Source organism: Mesoplodon densirostris, chromosome 17 (assembly GCF_025265405.1).
Source record: "Mesoplodon densirostris isolate mMesDen1 chromosome 17, mMesDen1 primary haplotype, whole genome shotgun sequence".
Taxonomy (NCBI): domain Eukaryota; kingdom Metazoa; phylum Chordata; class Mammalia; order Artiodactyla; family Ziphiidae; genus Mesoplodon; species Mesoplodon densirostris.
The window spans coordinates 67996858-68019838 of record NC_082677.1 but is presented as its reverse complement, the minus strand read 5'-3'; the positions used below and the strand labels follow the sequence as shown (position 1 = coordinate 68019838).

General features: G+C 44.6%; 1 protein-coding gene across 3 annotated transcripts in view; it reads left to right on the top strand.

The window, feature by feature from the left end:
- The window catches only part of TMTC4 (transmembrane O-mannosyltransferase targeting cadherins 4), a 63649-nt gene that overhangs the window by 3697 nt on the left and 36971 nt on the right, over positions 1 to 22981 (top strand). For 2 of the 3 annotated variants that reach the window (XM_060079799.1, XM_060079797.1), the window contains exons 2-5: positions 2049 to 2264; positions 6485 to 6600; positions 8103 to 8319; positions 12997 to 13084. In XM_060079799.1, the coding sequence (XP_059935782.1) occupies positions 2103 to 2264; positions 6485 to 6600; positions 8103 to 8319; positions 12997 to 13084 (583 nt within the window). In that variant the 5' untranslated portion in view covers positions 2049 to 2102. Of the gene's footprint in view, positions 1 to 2048; positions 2265 to 4131; positions 4275 to 6484; positions 6601 to 8102; positions 8320 to 12996; positions 13085 to 22981 lie in introns of those variants that run through there. The other variant, XM_060079798.1, reaches the window with a different exon arrangement.

The window sequence follows — 22981 nt, the reverse complement described above, 5'->3', positions numbered from 1 at the left end:
CCTCTTGGGCTGACTTACTGATTCCATAACCTGGGGTATTTCCTTGGAGACCTGGAAACAAATACAGTTGACCCTTGAACAACACGGTGTGGGTGCACTTACATGCAGATTATTTTCTGTAGCAAAGACTACAGTACTAAAACAAAACAGAACTGCAGGGGGCGTGGGTTTGATCCCTGGTCTGGGAACTAAGATCCTGCATGCCCCATTTTTTAGCGAGGCTAAAAAATAAAAAAAAGACTACATTACTACAAGATCTGTGGTTAGTTGAGTCCCCGGATGGGGAGGCACCACAGATACGAACTTATAATAAGTTATACATAGATTTTCAACTGCGAGGAAGGTCAGTGCCCCTAACGCCTGAGTTGTTCAAGGGTCAGCTGTACATCTAAACTGCCTCTCCAGTCAAGGGGCCTGGGGTTTTCTTCCATCTCAGCATGAAGGAGTGGGGCCCTGCTCCCTTACTGGGGAGGACGAGAGCCTCAGTACCAGTACACCAAATCCTCCGGGGGATTCTCCAAAGAGAATAGTTCTGTGCCTGTGTTTTCTCCCTCTTTGAAAAAAGTACTAGTAATAACAGGTAACCTTCCCTCGGCGTTCATTAAACCCAGGCAGTGTTTTTAAGCACTTTAGGTGGGTGTGTTGCTTAACCTTCATGACGACCATGTAAGGTGGGCCCCGTTATCATCCCCATTTTAGAGGTGAGGAAACTGAGGCCCAGAGAGGTGAAGTAACTTGGCCAAAGTTACACAGGATTGGAACCTCTAAGCAGTTTGACCCAGACGTGATCCTGGTAGAACCAAAGGAAGTGCCTATTGAGGGTGTGGGGAATGGGGACAGATGCAGAGTGATTGGAGAGGAGGGGGAGTTTGATATTTGTTTGGGCAAATTCCGAGTCAGGAAGCTCTTAGGCACCTCTCGCTGCTGGAAAGTTCTTTTGGTTTGCAAAGTACACAAGAAGTGGACTCTTAAGGATAGGTGGCACACACAGGGCCACAGAACTAAGAAATGGCAAGGCTGAGAAACGAAATTTCTGGCTTTAACGTTTGCCCCTTTGAAAGAAAAGTTAAAAGACGTGTCTGTTGTTTTTTTTTTTTTTTTTTTTTTGCGGTACGTGGGCCTCTCACTGCTGTGGCCTCTCCCGTTGCGGAGCACAGGCTCCGGACGCACAGGCTCAGCGGCCATGGCTCACGGGCCCAGCCGCTCCGCGGCATGTGCGATCTTCCCAGACCGGGGCACGAACCTGTGTCCCCTGCATCGGCAGGCAGACCCTCAACCACTGCACCCCCAGGGAAGCCCTACGTGTCTGTTTTTAACTTGACTCCTTTACCACTATTGGAGGTCGTGTCCTCACCTGGAATAGCTCCCACTGTTCTCCTTTAGGGTACAGTTCCTCCTTCTGGAATGATGCCGTCCCCAGCCAGTCTGCAGTGTGCCCTCCTTCCCCTGTCTGTCCCCTGTGTGGGAACCACGGTCGTGTGCCTTGCGACCTCACCTCTATTAAACTGTCTCCCAGATTTTCATTTAACTGGCAGGAGTGTCTGTTCTGCAGATAGACTGTAAGCTCCTTCAGAATCAGGACCACGCTTCACGCACACACACGAACACACACAATATGCTAAGACCCAACAATGAATATTTATTGATTTTTCGTGGTTGGAAGAAGCAAGATGGTACCTGGTTTTTTTTTTTAACTTTGTAAACTGGTTCAAGGACTATAAAAATGATTTGCCTTATGGGGCTGATAAACATAGGATTCCCTTAAATCAATGTTTCTCAAGGATAATCCAGCATCAGAAGCCCAAGGACTTCTGACTTGGTAGGTTGCATTTGGGCCCAGGAGAATCTACATGTGTCCCACGTGATTTTTCTGTCCACTCGAGTTTTGAAACCACGATGTAAAGCTGTTAATGATCACATCCTATAAACTCACAGCATAAATGAATAAGACTATCTAGCTCTTTTTCACTTGAGGTAAACATGTCTACTGTATAAACATTCCTAACAAGGCATTGGTGAATATTTATGTCGTGTCACTTTTCTTGCAGGTTTCTAGCCAGCATAATGCTGGAGCAAGAGGCCGGCGGCCCGCAGTTTTCAGGATGGCCGAGTGGGATGCCGATCTGGATCACATCATCCCGTCTTCTGTTCTTCCTCCTCTCTGGGCTAAGTTACTTGTGGGATTTGCTTCCCTCGTGTGTTTCGCACGTAGCTACGATGGAGACTTTGTCTTTGACGACTCTGAAGCGATTGTTAACAATAAGGTTCGTATCTTAATGTCTCTTTGGTAAACTGACATTAACCACTTGCCTACGTCCCAGCGATGCTCTGCATCGGTGTTGAATTATTCTCTACTGAACTTCGGCTGAGCCTTTGCCTGGGCCCCCATCGTGCTCTGGATTTCCCATCTCTTTTAGAGAGCGTCTCCTTGATTTAGGGCCCCTTTTATCACTGGCAGCAGGGTCTCCAAGCCCTGCCTAACCTCAAGCTTTACCCTGGCTGTGTGCCCTACATGAGGCCCCAGTCCACGCACGTATCAGAGAGACCGTTATTCTAAGATGACAAGGCCAGGGTTTTGCAGGGCATTGCAGACTATTTCAGGTTTTGTGACAGATTTCCAGAACTCTAGGCCGGAACAGTCGCCCCTCACACACACACACACACACACACACACACACAGATCGTGCGTTTTTCCCCTGCCGAAGGGGCATCCTCAGCAGCAGGCAGCGAGCTGGCTTCTTTGTCCGTCGCTGAGAGCATCAGGACAGCCTGCTGACAGCTGCGGAGGACCAGGATTTTGCTGCCCGCAGAAGCTGCAGTTCCTGCTCATTTCATGTTTGGAGACTCAGGTTTGCGGAGTTTGCAAAATCCCAGCCAGTTTTTGCTCACCAGTAGGCGCGGGGAAAATGATATTCTCCTTCACTCGCTGACTAGAGGTAGGGAAGAAGAAATACGTTTGTGGGCAGGGAAGAAAAAAGGTCTCAGCGAGCTAAAAGAAAATCAGAACAAGAACCTTGGAGGCAGGGAGAGCCCAGAGGAGAAAGAACGTGGACGCAGCACAGGTTAGAGCCTTTGTGTGTCTCACCACTCAGCAGATACTCTGTGTGCGCCTTAAGGGGCGAAGAGAACCTGAAGGAATTTACTAATCTCTTTCTCTAGTAGATGAAATTGCAGCATCTTTTTGTAACACTGTCCTCAAATCCTCCTAAAAGTTTGAAGTCATGGATTTCCCAAATTCGGAAAGAGTCGTTTTCATATTGAAAGTGTTGAGAAAAATTCTCTATGTAACAAACAGGTATTCTGTGGGCCGGGGAAGAGAGGGTGAGGGGTAAGGAGATGACTGTTTTGCAGATATTTTATTTGTAACATATTCTAAATGATTTTCTGATTTTCTGGATTTCGACGGCAGACTCCAGCCTTGTTGATGTTTATTTTGAATCCAGGTTCTTCACCTGTAATTTCCCTCAAGTTCACCCAGCAGTTTACTGCAGATGTTTCTGTTTCAGTTCTTTTTGAAACAGTGCTTAAAACAAAAAGAAGTGTGTAGCTCTAAGCAACTATGTCACATGGGTGGCTTAATAGCTACAGAATTGCTTTTCTAACAGGCATATGAGGCTATGCCTTTATTTTTAAAATTCCATTTGTTGAGAGTTTCTTGACTCTTCCGCTCTTATAAAGTAGAGGATATATATAAAGTCTTAACTCAGGACCCATGTCAAAGAACTTTGGTGAGCGAGGCAGGGGAGACAGGAGCCGTGTTGTACATCAGATGCCCGGGTATGAGGTTGTAATTCTCTTTCCTTCCTGTGAGGAAAGGCAGATGAAGCCATTTTGTGGCCCTACATTGTCTTGGCAGTGTTTTCTAGAGCATCACACTGTGCCCCTTTGTTAACTTGCTAGCCCCCTTTCTTGCCTTTCCTGTTTAATGAAAGGCCCTCCTCTGTTCACTGGCACCATGCCTACAGTAATGTGAAACAGGCTGTTACTGGATTTTATTGGTGTTGAAGACTGTTTTCCAGATGCTTCCATGTAGTGTTGAGTTGCCTTTTTTCATTGAGATGATGATTTTCTTTGAGACCGTGGAGTTAGCAAGAATTTCAGACATGACACATCTTTTCCATAAATCATTAGGAGGAAGAATTAACCTTTCTTGCTGTGGCGTGCCCTGCTGTGTGTAGGCTACACCTAATCAAATATTTAGAGCTTTGCTGGTGTTCATTTTCTGCTCAAATGGAGGGAAAGATCTTCCGCTGAATTCCTTCACAACTGAGCAGGTACTTCTGGGACAATGCAAAAGTACATGGACTTCCAACATGGTAATGGAGTAAACTAAGTTAGTGGGTGGATCCCACGACCTTCATGAATTATCAAATCAACTCTTAGAGGGAGGTCCAGACACTCAAGGCCTCTGAAGCTGATACCCAATGGAAGTGAAATTCACCCTCAAAGTGGGTGTCAGGTGACCAGCTCACCTCTGCTGCCTGTCCCCAAGCTTTTCCCTTTGAGTCATTAAGCTCCTCAGTAACAAATACCCACTGAATGCCAGTGTGTGTCGGACACTGGTTGCTCTCTTAGGCTGCCCATGATGATGTGACACACTTCTTCCATTTGGGGCCTTCTCCATCTTCAAATACTTGTGAGCTGCAAAGACTGTCCAGTTTTTTTTTTTTTTTTTTTTTTTTTTTTTTTTTTTTTTTTTTTTTTTTTTTGCGGTACGCGGGCCTCCCACCGTTGTGGCCTCTCCCGTTGCGGAGCACAGGCTCCGGACACGCAGGCTCAGCGGCCATGGCTCACGGGCCCAGCCGCTCCGCAGCATATGGGATCCTCCCGGCCCGGGGCACGAACCCGTGTCCCCTGCATCGGCAGGCGGACTCCCAACCACTGCGCCACCAGGGAAGCCCCAGACTGTCCAGTTTGGATGCAGACCCAGGCAAAGGCGCTCCTATCAGATACGCCCACCTGTTGGAGCCAGGAGCTAGTCATACAGAGAAGAGGGGTCTGCGGGCAGCCAGGCAGCCTCAGCAAGATGTTCAGCGGTCTGATTTGTTGGTGCCCTTCTGGCTGCACAGCCCCAAACTAGGTTTTCCAGCCCACCTGGGAGTCGTTGGGCCTTGTGATCTTTTTTAAGGCATTCCTTTTTTCACTTAAGGTAATCAGGGTTGTTTTGGTTACTGTACTGAAGAATCTTGACTGCTACACCATGCAGTGCTTATTACATCATAATTTCTAGATCCTAAAATATTCCTGTTTAATTGTGCTGTGAAGAGAAAATTAACATTCAGTTTTGATACCTACTGCAAGTACCATTCTTCTTGTTAAACACAGTTTAAGTAATCTAGTTTCATATTTAAATGTAAAAAAAAAAAAGATTCATTTTAAAGTATCTGTAGTTCAGTACCAAGTTAAACTACCCTGTACGGTAGGTATCATTTTAACATATTTAGTAATTTTTATCCTTAAAAATTAGATGGAGGGCTTCCCTGGTGGCGCAGTGGTTGGGAGTCCGCCTGCCAATGCAGGGGACATGAGTTCGTGCCCCGGTCCGGGAGGATCCCACATGCCGCGGAGCGGCTGGGCACGTGAGCCGTGGCCGCTGAGCCTGCGCGTCCGGAGCCTGTGCTCCGCAGCGGGAGAGGCCACAGCAGTGAGGGGCCCGCGTACCATAAAAAAAAAAATTAGATGGAAATTGTTTTTTCTGTAATTTTACTATCTGCTTAGCTCATGATCAAAAATGGGAAACTTTAAAATCTATATGCTTACTCTTATGTTTGAACTGGGATGTTTTTGGTAAATTACCTTGTGTATTGGATATGAGAGAGGGTAATAGTGATCTCACTTAGCTATATGGTCCATTCATGCATTCCGCATGGATTGAGCACCTTCTGTGTACTCCCACCAAACGCAGGGAAGCCTAGGCCTCGAGGAGCCCCAGTCCAGTGGGGCAGACAGATAGGGGTCACATGATTATAAACTGCCCTGCAGCAGGTGCTGTGAGGACAGGCGCGAGATGCCCCAAAGGGAAGGGAATCGCATCAGCTCGAGAAGGTCGTAGCCCAGGGGCCGAGATCCGAAGAGCGGAAGCAGCTGAGGGGTGGCGGTCTGGGCAGAGACCTGCGCGCGCACAGCCTTGAGGTGGGCAGCAGCAGGAGTCGTGTGGGGACCCGACGAAGGCCAGGAGCACAGCACAGTCTGCGAGATGAGCCTGCAGAATTCAGCAGGAGCCAGGGCCCCGCACACTGGAGTCCGTGTCAGGACGTCAGCTTTGTCCTGGAAGGGGAGGGTGGGTGGGGTGACACGATTTGCATCTTGGAGGGATTACTGGAGAACAGGCAGAGGGCGCAGTGCACCCGCGAGGAGGCCTGTCTGGGTCCTGGGTGAGGGTGACGGTGGCTTGACCCAGGACTGGTGGGAGAGATGGAGAAGAGAGGACTTCCGCCCAGGGTGAGGGAGGAGCCCCGATCCCTCTTCTGGTGTGTTCCCGCAGGACCTCCGAGCAGAAACACCCCTCGGGGACCTGTGGCATCATGACTTCTGGGGCAATCGGCTGAGCAGCAACACCAGTCACAAGTCCTACCGACCCCTTACGGTGCTGATTTTCAGGTGAGGTGCTACAGGACGGCGGTATGGGAGGGGCACCCAAGGCTTGTGCGTGATGTTGTACCAGGTGGTATGTGACAAGGTTCCTGGGTCAGTGGTCCGGAGGGACGTATAAGCCACTCACTCCGTGGGTCTCCAAGAAGTACATGCTAATTGCAGCCCTTAGGAGTTAGGTTGCAGGAGCATGGAGAGAACATGCCTGAGGAAGCATCGCTTTAGGGTGATGCTGCTCTGCCGGTGCAGACACTGACAGTGGAACCACACCCAGAAGATTAGCCTGGGTCTGGGCAAGGATAACTTGGCGAAGTGGTCCGTGTTTTTGCACAGTTCTTGGAGGTGGGACCCTTTGTGAGTGAATACTGAGGAAACAATATGTCAAGGCAACATGTAGCATCTAATGAAATTGAGATTTTTTTTTTCATTATAAAAAACTAAGGTATAAATCCTCCTCCTGTGACCACATCAATATGCAAAAACAAAGTGAAGCTTAAAACAGTCTCCCCACCCCCCATTAATCAGGGAGCTATTTGCGTTAAATAGATTTGTTCGTCTCACAAAAGTTCCCACGCGTAGCTCTTTCTTGGATACGTTAGGTACCTGTGTGTAGATCTCTCAAAGAAGCATGGAAATGATGAATTGGAACCACTGGTGATTGACAAGCAACAGAAATAAGAATCCCTGACTGGGCTTCCCTGGTGGCACAGTGGTTGGGAGTCTGCCTGCCGATGCAGGGGACACGGGTTTGAGCCCTGGTCCGGGAGGATCCCGCGTGCCGCGGAGCGACTGGGCCCGTGAGCCACAACTACTGAGCCTGCGCGTCTGGAGCCTGTGCTCCACAACAAGAGAGGCCGTGATAGTGAGAAGCCCGTGCACCGCGATGAAGAGTGGTCCCCACTTGCCACAACTGGAGAAAGCCCTCACACAGAAACGAAGACCCAACACAGCCAAAAATAAATATACATTAAAAAAAGTGGTCCCCGACATTTAAAAAAAAAAAAAAAGTGTTTAAAAAAAAAAAAAGAATCCCTGACTATAAGGAAGTAGCTCCATTGTCTGGAAGGCTGGTGGACAAACTGTCAAGGAGTATTTGTGGGGGGTGGGGACCGGGTGGGGTGGGGGGAAATCAGCAAGTCACGTGACTATCTTAAATCCGGGTCCCTGTGGGGTAACCTGAGTAATGTGTGGTCTGTTACATCTTCCTGGGAGACAGTCTTGCCTTTATTGCACCTAAAAAACTGTCTAGCTTTCCTTTCGTATTTTCTGTCCCACTCCTCTGAGATGCCCTTACCTTACATTTTCCGCTCTGCAGTTAATTATGTTCTTACCTCTTCTCCAGCCTTCTTAGCTCGACAGGCATTATTTATCTTGACGCCACTTTTGTCAAGCTTGCACACTTTCTCTTCTCCCTTTAGTATTTTCACGCACCGGGGTTTTCCTTCAGCTGGCTCTCATTTTGTCGCGCGTGCTGCTGGACCTCTGGTGTGAACACCCTTCTTTCACTGCAGGATGAACTGCTATTTGTCGGGAGGCTTCCACCCCGTGAGTTTCCACGTGGTCAACATCCTCCTGCACGGCGGCATCTCCATCCTCTTGGTGGACGTCTTCTCCGTGCTGTTTGGGGGCCTGCAGTACACGAGTAAGGGCCGGAGGCTAAACCTGGCCCCCAGGTCGTCCCTGCTGGCTGCCCTGCTGTTTGCTGTGCACCCGGTGCACACCGAGTGTGTAAGTATCGTCCGCCCACCGCCTCTGCGCTGGTGTAAGGAGGACAGGCCGTCCCCGTATCGGCTCGTTCCCTAAAACAGGCTTCCCTCGGATACTCGTATGGCTGTAGAAAGCCCAAGCTTTCAGACATTTGGAACGATGATTTGTAGGGCTAACAGGTCTCTCTTAGGGCAAACACAGGGTCCCCTATGGGCGAAGACTGTATAATGATCATGTGGCATGATCTCTGGTGATACTTTCTGTTTCCTTATATGACTACATTGTGAAGGTATGAATGTTGAGTCTTGCCCAGCTTTGGGGTCTAAAAACCAGAGTCTGAGATTACTTTTCTTCCAGGTTGGGTCTGATTCAACTTTCAGATGTTAGCTGAGAGCTTTATAACTTCCTAAATACTTTCTTATACTTAATATGATTGTCACCAAAACTCCACGGAATCAGCTGGGGCGGCATAACAATTTCCACTTTACAGAAGAGGAAGCAGCCTGGGAGGACAAATTAAGGACTTACCAAGGTCAGTCACGTAGCTGGGTGATGCAGGGATAGAACTTAAGATCCGGTCATCCGAGCCTGAGCCCAGGAGAGACCAGCATGCTTTGAGTTGACCTGGAAAGCGGGTCCCCGCGTCCTGCTGGGACTTGCTCCTGGATTCTCCCCACCTGGCTTCTCAGCCCATGTAGTCAGGCAGCTCCTGCTTTTAATCCGTTGAGCTGCTGCTGAATGTGTTCGGTGCAAACTCCGTTGGGATTTAACCAAACACTTGTGAGGTTTTCAGGAACCACCCTACCCCACCGCCATGGAACCCTTTGAAAATGTAAGTCCGCATGTTTGACTTTAGTGATTCGTTCTGTAAGTGTGAAGTACCTAGTATAAAATAGCACATGGACCTTCTTGCTTCTCCACAATAGATTTCTGCATTCGGTATGTATTTAAGTACCTGCATTTTGACCAGTTGCATTGAGCATCTTGAAGTCAGTTTCAAAATATTGGGCGGAATTCCTGCCTTTAGCATCTGATTTTGTTAATATTATGAAACTCTCTGTTCTTTGGTATTAAAAAGATTGCAGGATTGTTCTCACAACCTCCTTCTAATATCTTACTACTTGAAAGCTTTTTTAAAAGTCTCATAATTTTTTTACTTCGGCAAATTCAGAGGACTTAAGGGATTGGGAACTATCGTAAGATAAATACCGATAGATAGATAGATAGATAGATAGATAGATTTGTGATCAAATTAGAATTTGTTTCCATGCAAGTTCTCTTTATGGTCTAAATAATAGTGTTGTGCACATTGATCAGAAATAAGGGAATTTCTGGCAAAAATACTGATTTACTGTTTCGGTCCTTGTCTAATTTTGTGTAATCTTAAAAAGCAAAATGAAATACTTGAATTGTTAACCAAAGAAATGTTTCTAAAATTCTGCTTTTAAATATGAGAAGTTAGTTGACAGAAAAACTTGAAGTGCTGACAAGTATAACTGGATGTGTGCAAACACACACACACACACACACACACACACACACACACACACACACACACACACACACCTCTAAATGCAATGTGGGAACATGTTAACCCAAGGGAGGTCCAGCTGTAGGAGAAAAGAGAATATCTGAAAAATGTCTTCATCTCTCCTCTCCCTCCTTTACATGAAAGCCATGCAAACTCAAATTGTAAGAAAAAGTTACGGGTCCTGGAACAATAGCATTTCTAAAACAGATCATTTGTATGTTCACCTTCCCTCGTTTTGGCAAATAGTCGGTATTCTGTTTTCACCCTCTCTATACCCTGCTGTTATTTCCCGCTCTACATTTAACCCACTTTAACAGTGAGCAAAAACCAGGCCCACCCAAGGAAACCCTGGAAGGAGAGTTCCTCAGAGCTTTCTGGGCCAGTACTGAGGAAGCGCCCTGTGCTCTGGGCTGTGGGTTGGATCACCAAGCGAGGGAGAAGAGCTAAGAGAGGGGGTTTCCTTCCCTCTTGTCTGTTTAGAGACCAGGATGGAGGCCCCAGGGAGTTCACACCAGTGTTATTGTAGGTTTTCCTTTTCCACCAAGCATTGGTGAAAATTTCCAATTACTTGAATTCGGGTATCAAAGAGGGAAGCTTGGGTCTCCTTAATAACCCTGCCCATCCAATAAACCCAGAGTTTAACACTGAAGGAATTAGATGGTGGAACATTCCCCCTTTCCCCTTCCCCTCATTCCTTCCATGGCCCCAGTGCAAATTGTTCCCTGTGGGGAAACTCCACCACCTCCTGCTGTATGGATTCGGGGAGTTGCAGTGACTTCTCTAGAAAACTCTCATGTGAGTGCTTCAGGTGATTTGTAAGAAAAAAAATTAGCCTTTGTAAATAACTTTGCCTGAAAAGACATACGCAAATATCTGAAAAGAAAAATAAAATCTCTCCGTACCCATGCCCATTCCCCAAACAGTTAAACTCAGTGCCTCCTTGGGTAGCCTTTAAAATTTTTTTTCTATGAAATCTCTCTTTAATTACTATGCCAAAAATTCACTGAAGGACTAAATACTCTTTACTCTGAAACACTTGCCATACTTTTTAAAACTTGTTTTTCTTCTGGTCAGACAATGTGACGTACATTGCTTAAGACTTGGGAGTATCTTCAGTGAGCCAAAGGCAGGCTGTTTGCTTTAAAGTGAGTTTATGAAGTTTAAAGTTCATTTTAGTGGGAGTCTTATTTTTTTTTCAGGTTTAGTTGATTTACAATATTATATACGTTAGTGGGAGTCTTTAATGTACCTCAGCCACTCAGATAACAAGTGGTTTAGGCTGGCCTTTTGGGCCCCTATTCCTGGTGTTTATCCAAACCACTTCCCTCCCCCTCACTCAGTTCAAGAAACCTTGTTCCCTGACCCTCCATATCCCCCAGCCCCTGCTTCCTCGACCCCCTTGCTCTAAGGACCTTTTTGGATACACTTCTCTGGGTTGGCTTTGCTCACTTTATCCTCTGAAAGGCTTTGGGGTTCCCCGCCATCCTCAGGCCCTGTAGACAGCCACAGCTCCCACCCGTCTCTGGTCCTGATGGGGGGCCCAGAGCACCAACCACTCTCTCCATCACTCACCCCGGAGCTGCAGAGCCCGTACCTGCTTCACCCTGAGCTGCTGTGTCCTCTGTCCGCTGCTTTCTGCCCCGCCTCTGCCACCCACCCCCCCACCCTCCCAGTGTTTACAGAAGCATCTTTGGGATTCACGCAGCAACGGACAGTGACCCAGCACCCACTGTGTGCCCGGCTCTGTGTTGGGTCTCGCTGCATCCCCGATTTCACGGTGTCTCTGAGTGAGTGAGTTACAGGCCAGAGGATTCCAGAAATCTTATTACATAGTCACTGCCTTCATGAAGTAATGTAACCCCTCTGGCATGCTGGCATACTTGGCATGAAGTAACCCTCTGGCATGCTGGCATACTTGGCCCAGATCTGTTGAACCTTTGTTTGCCCTTAGCTTCTTTCCCGGGAGGTTGTTTCACGTGCGTGGCATTCACAGGTTGGACTCATCTGTCAGTCTTCTTAGCGATCACGTGACCCCCTGGGCTGCCACGTGCCCCTCCATCAGCAGTTCACCATCGGAATGGATGATTGCCTCAGAATGTCATATCTAACCAGCGTAGCAGGAAACTGCTTCTAAAAGGCATTCCTTTTAGCTATTGCTTGTAGACGCACCTGGGAATCGTATGTAAATACAGTACTTTTCATATTCATTGTATACTCCCTCATCTCCATCTGTAGGATAGTCTTTACTCTGTGTCTGACTTATCATATATCTCACTTTAAGAAAAGATGAACTTCCCAGCCCTTAAAGTGATACCTAGAGAATCACAGTGAAAGGTTTGACGTATGTCCCATCCAGGTGCTAGTTAGTCAAGAACGCCATGTAAACTAAACTCATGAGCGGAATTCTGGGTCTTTCGTTGCCATGAAAATCTTTAAAGCAATTATTGGAATAATCAGCTTCAAAGAGATGAAGCACAGATTTTATATTGCTTCATTGTCACTAAGGTGGAGAAGGGAAGGACAGTCGTCAGATGTAGAAGATGCGGGGTGGGGAAGAAATGGTAGAAATTGCATTCTTTTTTTCATCTGGCTCATCAGCCACTTTTGAAGCGTTCTGCTTTCCAGGTTAACCCACTTCATTGGTTTTGGTCTGAAGGGAGGAAAACATGGCAGAGGCAGCTTTCAACGTTATCCCTGTGTCTTATTCTCTCTGCCTGATGACTTGTAACATGGACTTCCCACCTTTCCTTCATGTTTCCAATCAAGGTTTCTTTTTTAAATATCGTGCCCTTTGAGCTGATACCATTTTCCAGTTGAAAATTCGCCATGGGGACCTGATCAGAGCAGAGGCCTCTGGAGCTGTGGGCGCAGCGTGCTGAGTCCCGTGGGCATCGCTGGCTGTGTGTGGCCCACAAAAGAACCTTCCCTGGGTTCGAGCCAACCCAGCCTTCCTGTGGAAGCGGCTGACCCAAGTCCTAGACCAAAAGTGAAAAGAAAATCAGTTGTCAGATCAGACCCCAGGGAAGCGTCACAGTTGCGGGGATTGTTTCAATAGATGGCCGAGTCTGATAAGGTTTTTGTGTTCTATTTCTAAGGGGTTGTTTGTGTGTTTCCAAAGTTCTGTTTAAATGTTTTTTACAGACATCTTTTCTTCTGCCCTTTTTAAGGTTGCTGCTGTTGTCGGCTGTGCAGACCTCCTGGCTGCCCTGTTTTTTCTGTTATCTTTCCTTGGCTACTGTAAAGCACTTAGAGAAAGTAAGCATGACATTTTGCCTTCTTAATTTTGCATCTTCTTCGTGTTTCTGTCCTGCTGAGCGGTGTTCTAACAGATGGGGAAATGTCGGTTTATGTAAGTTTATCGCTTTGAAGGAATGTGGGTCAAAGATATCAGCTCTTTTTAGTGATGTCTGTAACTCCATTGCTTTTTTAATAATACGAAGGCTTGTGCTTCCATGGTCACAGTATTCAGGGAGCACCTTGTTGGGTCCTGAAACCCAGAGCTTCTGCTCTTGGTGCTGAAGCGGTTGTGATTGATTTTTGTGGTTTTTATTTCCAGCAAAATTGAAGGGGGAGGGAAGAAACTTAAGATTTTTTTAAAAATTAAAACCTGTTGGCGAAAAACCTTGAAAACTGGTAAAATGTGTAGCTATGAATATGCACCTGGACTGTGAGGTTCTTATTTTTTCATTGTTGCGTCATTGATACTTAAAGAGAAAGTCGTTGTTGGAAACAACAGAGTTGAAATGACCAGTTTGTATGTGTGTGGAGGGGAGAGGGGGAATTGCCTGGTTATTAGTAGCAGTGCAGCCGTGCACTGATAGAGTTCTAGGAGAATCCCTGTACAGCTCTACTCATCCGGGTTCTGATTCCCTCCAAGTCAGACCATACCTTCCAGATTGCTTTGTAGTGGCAATTGGATACAGTACATTCAGCTTACATAGCATTTATACGTGCCGGCCCCAGCAATGGTGTTATGCATTCAACTTCTGTTATAAAGTCAGTTCCTGAGCCTCCCTGGTGGCGCAGTGGTTAAGAGTCCGCCTGCTGATGCAGGGGATACGGGTTCGTGCCCCGGTCTGGGAGGATCCCATATGCCGCGGAGCGGCTGGGCCCGTGGGCCATGGCCGCTGGGCCTGCGCATCCGGAGCCTGTGCTCCGCAACGGGAGAGGCCACAACAGTGAGAGGCCCGCATACCGAAAAAAAAAAAGAAAAAAAAAAAAAAAAAAAAAAAAAAGTCAGTTCCTGACTGTAGAACTCTCCTTATATATCACAGTCAATTTATATTTGGGGGGAAGAGGGGAAGAAAAGGGAAGGTGAGAGGGATAATCCCTATGGAATGCTCAAGCAGGGCCGTTTCAGCTGACACTGATGTACCTGGGTTTCCTTGAGTCTCTTCCACAGTATTTCTCAAAGCTTAGGTTCAGTCCCCTGCCAGGCCTTAATGTTATTGTTCATGTACTAATGCTTGTACTTGGATTCCTCCGGTAAATTGCCGTCTTATTCATGAGGAAGGGCAGACCACTCCTTCAGGATTTTGTGTCCGCTGGGGCTGGTGAAGTGGGCTCACTCGGGGTTGGTAAACAGGGGCCCCTGAGCCAAATCCAGCCCCCAAGCTGACAATGATTTTTTCCGGTTTTAAATGATTGGGGGTAAAAATCCCACGAGAATAGTGTTTGGTGATGTATTAGAAGTTACATGAGGGCTTCCCTGGTGGCGCAGTGGTTGAGAGAGTGCCTGCTGATGCAGGGGACACCGGTTCGTGCCCCGATCCGGGAGGATTCCACATGCCGCAGAGCGGCTGGGCCCGTGAGCCGTGGCCGCTGAGCCTGCGCGTCCGGAGCCTGTGCTCCGCAACAGGAGAGGCCACAACAGTGAGAGGCCCGCGTACCGCAAAAAAAAAATAAAATAAAATAAAGTTACATGAAATTCACATTTCAGTGACTATATATGAAGTTTTATGGGAACATAGGCACATCCATTTGTTTTTGCAGAGTTAGGAGTTTCAGCAGAGGCCTCCTGGCCTGTAGAGCCTAACTGTCCTTTGCAAAGTTTGCCAACCCCTGGGACATGACAGACAGGTAACTGTCACCATCCTAGTGGTTCCAAAAGGTTTTTTAGTAAAGAGTAATAGGGAGTTCCCAGCAGGAAGTATTTTTACTTATGAAGGTAGATGTTTGCTGTTAATATAATAGTTGCCATTTATTGACTATCTACTGGCACATGTGTGCGTGTGCGTGTGTGTATATTTTTCTCATTTAATTATGTTACAGTCTTTAAGATAGGTTGACTTGCTTTCCCTGTTTTTCAGATGTAAGACTCAGAGTTTATGTAACTTACCCAGTATCACACAGCTATTTATGGCAGAACTGGGTTCACCTTTGAGTCTTAACTCACTTCAAAGCCAGCGCCAACTACATTGTGTTCTGCTTCCCTGTACTCAAGGGACCAGCGAGTCAAGCCTGTCAAAACAATCTTTAAAAATAAATAGGAGGTCCATTCAATTCTATTAATGAATTGTTAAAATGTTAGGTGTAATAGTGCATCGAAGGTATGTGTTAAAAACAATCCCTTTCTTGTAGAGACACATGCTCTGAAATATTTATGGATGAAATGGTATAAAGTCTGGGATTTGTCTCAAAATAATCTGAGAGGAAGCAGGAAGCATGTTGGCATTTAGTTGAAGCCAGACTGGTCAGGAGTCAATGTTGAAGCCAAGTGATGGAGACATGAGTTCCTGTATCAGCATCTCTACTTAAATATGTTTTTCGCTCTTTACAAAAGGTGTTTTTTAAAAAGAGCAATAGATAACTTTTAACCCTTTATGTTTTTTCTACAAAAAGACTTAGGCAGGGCTGCAAACTCTTCCAGGGCAGGCTATACTGTTTTGATGCTCTAGGTATTCATAGTTATATACCTAGAACATCTGTATGAAACTATCCATAGTTTCCAAGGGTCGATTGGGAAGGGCCTCTCCTCCATCCTGTCCTGGACAGCTGAACACAGGGCTCAGGTTGTATATCTCAAAGTACCTGTTCCCTCAAACCTGCGACTCTACTAAGACACAGTGCAAGGGTGACTCCAATGGGCCCACACCTCCATGCTCACTCAGGACTGGGTCATACCCACCCACTCCCCATCCTCTCTTATTATTATTATTTTATCATACCACCACTTTTTCCTGTGACTCATCATTTTTCTGATATGGCAGAGAGTTTGGGGACAGCTAAATAGAACAGCTTCAAGAACAGAAAATTGTGGGCGTAACTTTTCTTCCTGAGACTGAAAGTTAACTTAGCGATGAGGCATGTCCAGCTCTTCTGGGCTTGAAGCTCTTCTGGATCTCCCCACCTGTGATGATTGTAAAACTCCCAAGAGACACACAGCCCCCAGGGGTCTGGGGGTGGGAGATGGGGAATTGCACCAGCCCCAGCCGTTTCCATAGGTAATGGGAGAGGGAGCGGGTTCATTTACTTCTCACCATCGTAATCATTACAAACAGTGGTATTGTTTGCATTGTTACAGTTTTTTTTTTTTTTTTGCATTTTATGTATTTGTATTGTTATATTGTGTTCTTAAGATGGCAATTAAATCTGAATTTGCAGTTAGGTAGGATAACAACTTATCAGTAGTTGTATTTTTCTTGAAGAAAATTAAAAATTAAGTCTGTTGGCTTTTCTCCTAGACATCTCAAAAGTTTGGTGCAGTATCATTTTATTAATTTTAACATATCTTCCCTTAAAGTAACTACTCCCTTATTCTGAATGGATTTCAAAGAAATCAAAAGAGCTTTTTGAAGAACGTACTAAATGTTGATAGATTCAGCGTTCAAACACACATCATTTAGGAGATGTAATAAAATTTCTCACTACTTCTAAAGGTTGCTCTTATTGAAATGATGGAAAAATTATCAGAAGACTAAAAATTCTTCTAGCAAGTGAACTGATGCATTTATTGGCCTCCTTTAATGGAGTGTCCTCACAGGATGGCGAAACACTACAGACATGTTATATTCTTTCCCTGGATCCTTTTGCTAACCTTTTCTGTGTTCCAATTCACAAATGTACATATTCTGAACTATATGTCTTTTTTTCATTTGTTTGTAAATTATAAAATTATTTCCAAGAGCCATCCACACAAAAGATAGATTTTTAAAATAAGGCCTTTGGAAACTGATACCAAAGGAAAAAGTGCTTAATATATGATGTTTTTTCAGTTAATACTTTGATTCATGAGAAATTGATGAAGTATATTTTAGTACTAATGGAACTCTAGTATATTAACTCTTAGTAGTGATATAACTTTTCGTTTTTGGTCTGGTAGCATTCTTTTAACATTTGTAGCATGTTTACTTTTAAATTGGAAAGAGATTTTGTAAAGAGATTGTTATAGGCCTTTAATGTTAAGTATGTAAATGTTTTCGAGAAAGCTCACCTGGAAATACTTAATGTTCGCACACCTGTGGCCGTGGTAGGCATGGCTTTTGTGGAAAGCTTTTAAGAATATGAACAGATTTTCATTTGGTTGAGTTACTTGGAATGGTAAGAAGATGAATAGATCGATTAGGAAGCCTTTGAAGAAGACTCTCCGTTGACCTCTTGTTTACAGGCTGTCCCACCTTCCCATGCACCTGAACCCCCTTTAGGAAAAGGAAGGAGTCAATTAAAGTGGGACCAAGGGACCCACCTCCAGACTGGTACCACCCTTTGCCGTCCCCCGCAGCTTGTTTAGTCTTTGGAAAATGCAAAGCTACAGGAGGTTACCTGTCTGCACACAGCCAGACCTCAGTGTCTTGCCCCAGAAAGTTATTATTGGCCGTGGACTTTTGTGTCTTCTCTGTCCTCTGACTGTGCCCACCTGCCCACACAGGCTTTGAGTTGCAGATCATAATCGTTCTTTCTTGGGAGTTTAAAGTTGATGGAGGAGAACAGCCATCCCTCAACTGCACTCTCTAGCGTTTGAGTTGGTTTTCACTGTTATTTCCAGTGCCCACTCACTGTTTCCACATCACAGACTCTCAAAGGAATGGTTGAATTCTATCTCCCAAGTTCGTTGCTGGTCTTGAGGCACAGAGTGACCTGATTCTTTTTTTTTTTTTTTTTAATTAGGGTATAATCAATTTACAATGTTGTGTTAGTTTCAGGCATACAGCAAAGTTAATCCGTTATGCATATACATCTATCCACTCTTTTTTTGATTCTTTTCCCACATAGGCCATTACAGAGTACTGAGTAGAGTTTCCTGTGCTATACAGTAGGTCCTTATTAGTTACCTGTTTTATATATAGTAGTGTTTATATGTTGATCCCAGTTCTTCCAATTTACCCCTCCCCCCTTACCCCCTGGTAATCATAAGTTTATTTTCTACATCTGTAACTCTATTTCTGTTTTGTAGATAAGTTCATCTGCACCCTTTTTTTAGACTCCACATATAAGTGATATCGTATGGTATTTGTCTTTCTCTGTCTGACTTACTTCACTCAGTATGACAATCTCCAGGTCCATCCATGTTGCTGCAAATGACATTAGTTCCTTCTTTTTCATGGCTGAGTAATATTCCATTGTATATATGTACCACATCTTTATCCATTCCTCTATTAATGGACATTTAAGTTGCTTCCACGTCCTGCCTATTGTAAATAGTGCTGCAGTGAACATTGGGGTGCATGTATCTTTTCGAATTATGGTTTTCCCTGGATATATGCCCAGGAGTGGGATTGCTGGGTCATATGCCTGATTCTTGAGAGAGAGACTTACATTCAGTTACTAGCCAGCTTGGGGGAAGCCCTGTGTCCCACACCTCAAGCACTTCTCTGACCCCTCCTGACAAGGTCCTGTGCCCTGAGCCCCACCTGCTGTAACCTCAGGACTGCAGAGCAGGGCAGGACATTGGGACCTGATGCCCAGCCCTGTCCACCTTGCTCCGCTCGGCCGGGCAGCACCGAACAGCCCCTCCACTCTGCCAGCCTCCTCCCTCCGTTCCCCAACTCCAAAATCCCCCTTTGTCTCAATACCCTGGAACCACTGCTAAAGTCTGGTAGCACCTTTCTTGGTCTCTGTGGATAGTCACTGTTTTCAGCAACTCTTCTGTGTTTTAGATTTTCCATCCTTTTTCAACAGGCTTAGAACAGAGACTACTTGTTTTATAGAGAACAACTCTCTAGAATAATTCTTAAACATCATGTTAATGTTCAACTTCATAAATATGGGGGCTGAGAGTCCTTTTTTAAGCTGAGCAAGGGCTTCAAAACTAATAATACCTTTACAGAGAAGAAGCAGTAATATCCCTACCCATTCATGATAAGACACTGTTTCTGATTCTGTTCTAGAATCACGTAGAGGCTCATCAGTTTGGGTCATGCATTCGTTTACCAATGATTAATCAAACTTTAAGGGCATCCTGTACCAGGCCCTGTGTCAGAGACATAGTTTTTGCCCTCGAAGGGCTCAGAGCTCAGTGTATTTTGATTGAAAGGAAGTGTCCATTATTCAGAGTGCTCAAGAAGAGGGCTCTGGTTCTCCTTTCTCCCCTGTTCTCTTTTCCCCACTGTGACCACCTCAGAGCAAGCACTCCGTCAGTATCCCCTTCTTTTCTTAGTGCATTTATGCAGAATTGATGACTGTAACCTTGGGACTGCCGGTTTCTCTTTTTGTTTGTTTGCCGTGGAATGTACGTTTCATTATTTTTCTTTTTTATGAAGATATAATTGACATATAATATTGTATTAGTTTTAGGTATAAAACCTAATGATTTGATATATGTACATATTGTGAAATGGTCACCACAATAAGTCTAGCTAAGATCCATCACCACACAGAGTTACAGAATTTTTTGTCTTCTGATGAGAACTTTTAAGGTCTACTCTCTTAGCGTCTTTCATAGGTACAATACAGTATTGTTAACTATATAGTCACCATGCTGTACATTACATCCCCAGGACTCATTATTTATCATGTAACTGGAAGTTTATACCTTTTGACCATTTTCACCCATTTCATACTGCTCCCCCATCTGTTCTCTATCTATGAGTTCAGTTTTGTGGGTTTTTTTTTTTAAGATTCCACATATATGTTAGATCATACAGTATTTGTCTTTCTCTGTTTAACTTATCTCACGTAGCATAATGCCCTCAAGGTCTACCCATGTTGTCGCAAATGGCAAGGTTTCCTTCTTTTTATGGCTGAGTAATATTCCATTGTGTGTTGTTGTGTGTGTACATATTTTCTTTCTTTATTCATCTGTCTATAGAGACATTGTTTTTGTATCTTGCCTGTTGTAAATAATGCTGCAACGAACATGGGGATCCAGATATCTTTTTTTTTTTTAATTTAGTTGTTTTTGGCTGCGTTGGGTCTTCATTGCTGCGCACGGGCTTTCTCTAGTTGTGATGAGCGGGGGCTACTCTTCGTTGCGGTGTGCGAGCTTCTCATTGCGGTGGCTTCTCTTGTTGTGGAGCACGGGCTCTAGGTGCACGGGCTTCGGTAGTTGTATCATGTGGGCTCACTAGTTGGGGCTCGCGTGCTCTAGAGCACAGGCTCAGTAGTTGTGGCGCATGGGCTTAGTTGCTCCATGGCATGTGGGATCTTCCCAGACCAGGGCTCGAACCCGTGTCCCCTGCATTGGCAGGCAGATTCTTAACCACTGCTCCACCAGGGAAGCCCCAGATATCTTTTTGAAGTAGTGATTTCATTTCCTTAGGGTAAATACCCAGAAGTGGAATTGCTGGACCATATGGTAGTTCTGTATTAAAATGCTAATTTCTCTTATCCACTCTCTATTAAATTTCCTTCAGTGCAGTAAAGCAGGACCCTTGATACTAATGAACATTCAGGTGTGTATATTTTCATTTGGACTTTGCGATACCCTAAGAAATGGTCACACGTCTTTATTTTCTGCTGTCTTGTCAGCGTGGATTGTACAAAAAGCCAAGGGCAAACACGTGTCATGGTAGCAATGAGTCCTCGCCCCAGCGACTCAGGTCGCCCACATGTTTGTAAGTGTGCAGCTGAGAATCAAAACTTTTTTGTGGTAGAAGTTCAGTCCGGTACTTATTGGATACAAATAATAATAAACACTGTTTATTGTTTAAACTTAGTTTAAAGTGACCTGGTCTTTGTTCTATTTGGACCTGAACATAAATTCAAAGAAAGGTCTAGCATTCATTACTCATAAAATTGAAGTTTAAGAAAAGGGTTTTTACAGAAGAACAGATTTAATATTTTTTATAAGGGAACAAAAAATTGAGTGCTCTGAAATTAATGATTTAACTTGTTAGAAAACTCTTTCAGAGGATACATTTCTTTTTGATAACCCCATTAGCTTTCTTTATAGATGCAGTATCTTTATTATAAAGCTCTGGACAATTTTTAATTGCCTGAGTTTATTACCAAGCAATTCTGTGCTAACCTCTGGAATCCTAGCATTTTTAGAGAGTGAAAAAAAAAATCTCGTGTAGCATTTCTGTCAGCCTCTTTTTTTTTTCTTTTTTTTGATGCTTACATAGAATATCTCCAAGCAACATCTTTTGGAACAGAATCTTTTTTTAAATAAGAAAATATCCTTATAAAGAAAGGATAATTATTCTTTAAAAAAAATAAAGAAAGAAAAACGCTAAGTCAGATGAAGTTGATGGTGCACTGGTTATTTTTTCTGAATGCCCGAAACAACAAGTATTATTCTGATGATAAGACATCCTATCAACATTTCTCTCTGTTAAAGCCTAGTACATATTTTGGATTGGAAACAGGTAATCTCTTTGCACGATAAACTTGGTAGAATAGCCAGAAACAATTTCTTTTATAAACGAATACCTTAAAATATTGTTTCATGGGAGTTCAGACAAAGAAGAGAAATTTCATTAGTCTCATTTATAGTGGGAAGGAGAGAATCTTTTCAAGAGGTGAAGGAATTTGCTACAAACCTAGAATAACCATTTTAAATTCTAAACTATTATGAAACACAAGATCTCAGATCACTGTTCTAAGTTCTTAAACTTTATTTGTTGTGTTGCTCTCCTTACCATAGTTCAGGCAGCTAAAACAGGATAACTCTTGATTCTTGGGGTCTCATTTCCTCCTGCTTTCCACTGTGATTCAAGACATGTTTTTCTTTGACTTAGAATTACACTGCTTAAAAGAAATTCGGGCAATCGTGTAACTCACATAGTCTAGGACACTTGTTTTTAGATTTGGGGTCGTTGCCATCTGAATTGTGACATCAGTATTCATGTGTGTTCTCTTTTCTCTCTTTCGTGTTTCGTGGTTCGTACATTGCTCGATTCTCCCAAAACGGTCTTGTATTTTAGGACGGCAGCGTCTGACTTCTCTCATTCTGCGGGTGGAAGCACTGCTTGGTTGGCTCCCACTTCTGGAACGAGAATCTGATGCTCATTGTGTCGCTCTGGCAGAGGGAGTTGGGGCCACCTGTCAGGGTGGAGTGATTCCCACACACACACACCACGCCGTGCCAGTTTTAAGGCAGCAGAGATGCCAGGCGTCGAGTGGTGAAGAGGGTAGCTCCTACAATGTGATGCTTTTTTCTGAAAGAAGAGCCTCCCACTTGAAAGCAGTGCCAAATCCGAGGCGCAGCGCTTCATTAAATTGATCACATCTGTTGGCACTTGTGGGTGTTGGCACTGACAAGTGTCTTTCTGTTAGTGCGTGTGGGTGTTTTATTCCTGCCCCACCCCCCGCCCCGTGCTCCTTCCCCCACCCCCATCCCCACTGCCTATTAGCCTTTGCCTCCCTTTACCTAAGTGATTGGATTATCTCAGGTAACAGAGACATATACTGAAACAAAGAAAACACTTTCTAAACCAGTCTTTATTAAGTTCTGGATTATAAAGTGTTGATGTTTGCGAATGCTGCACAATTGTCCTAGTTGTGTTCTTAAGTGATGAGAGATGTTGCGTGGTGTAAGAATAGCTTTTTAGGGTTTTTAAAAAAATTTCCTCTCCTGGGTCATTGGTGCTTAAAATTTAGCAGACTGGATGGAGATGAGATGGAGAACTCTGTCTGAGCCTGAGATGCTTACACAGAGCTATGCACCAGTTAGAATTCCCTATTTGGGGAAGATATTTTTGAATAAAAATAATTCATAAATGCAACTGCACTGGAGGCGATATCTGCCTCTCAGGATATTTATTTTTACTGTTT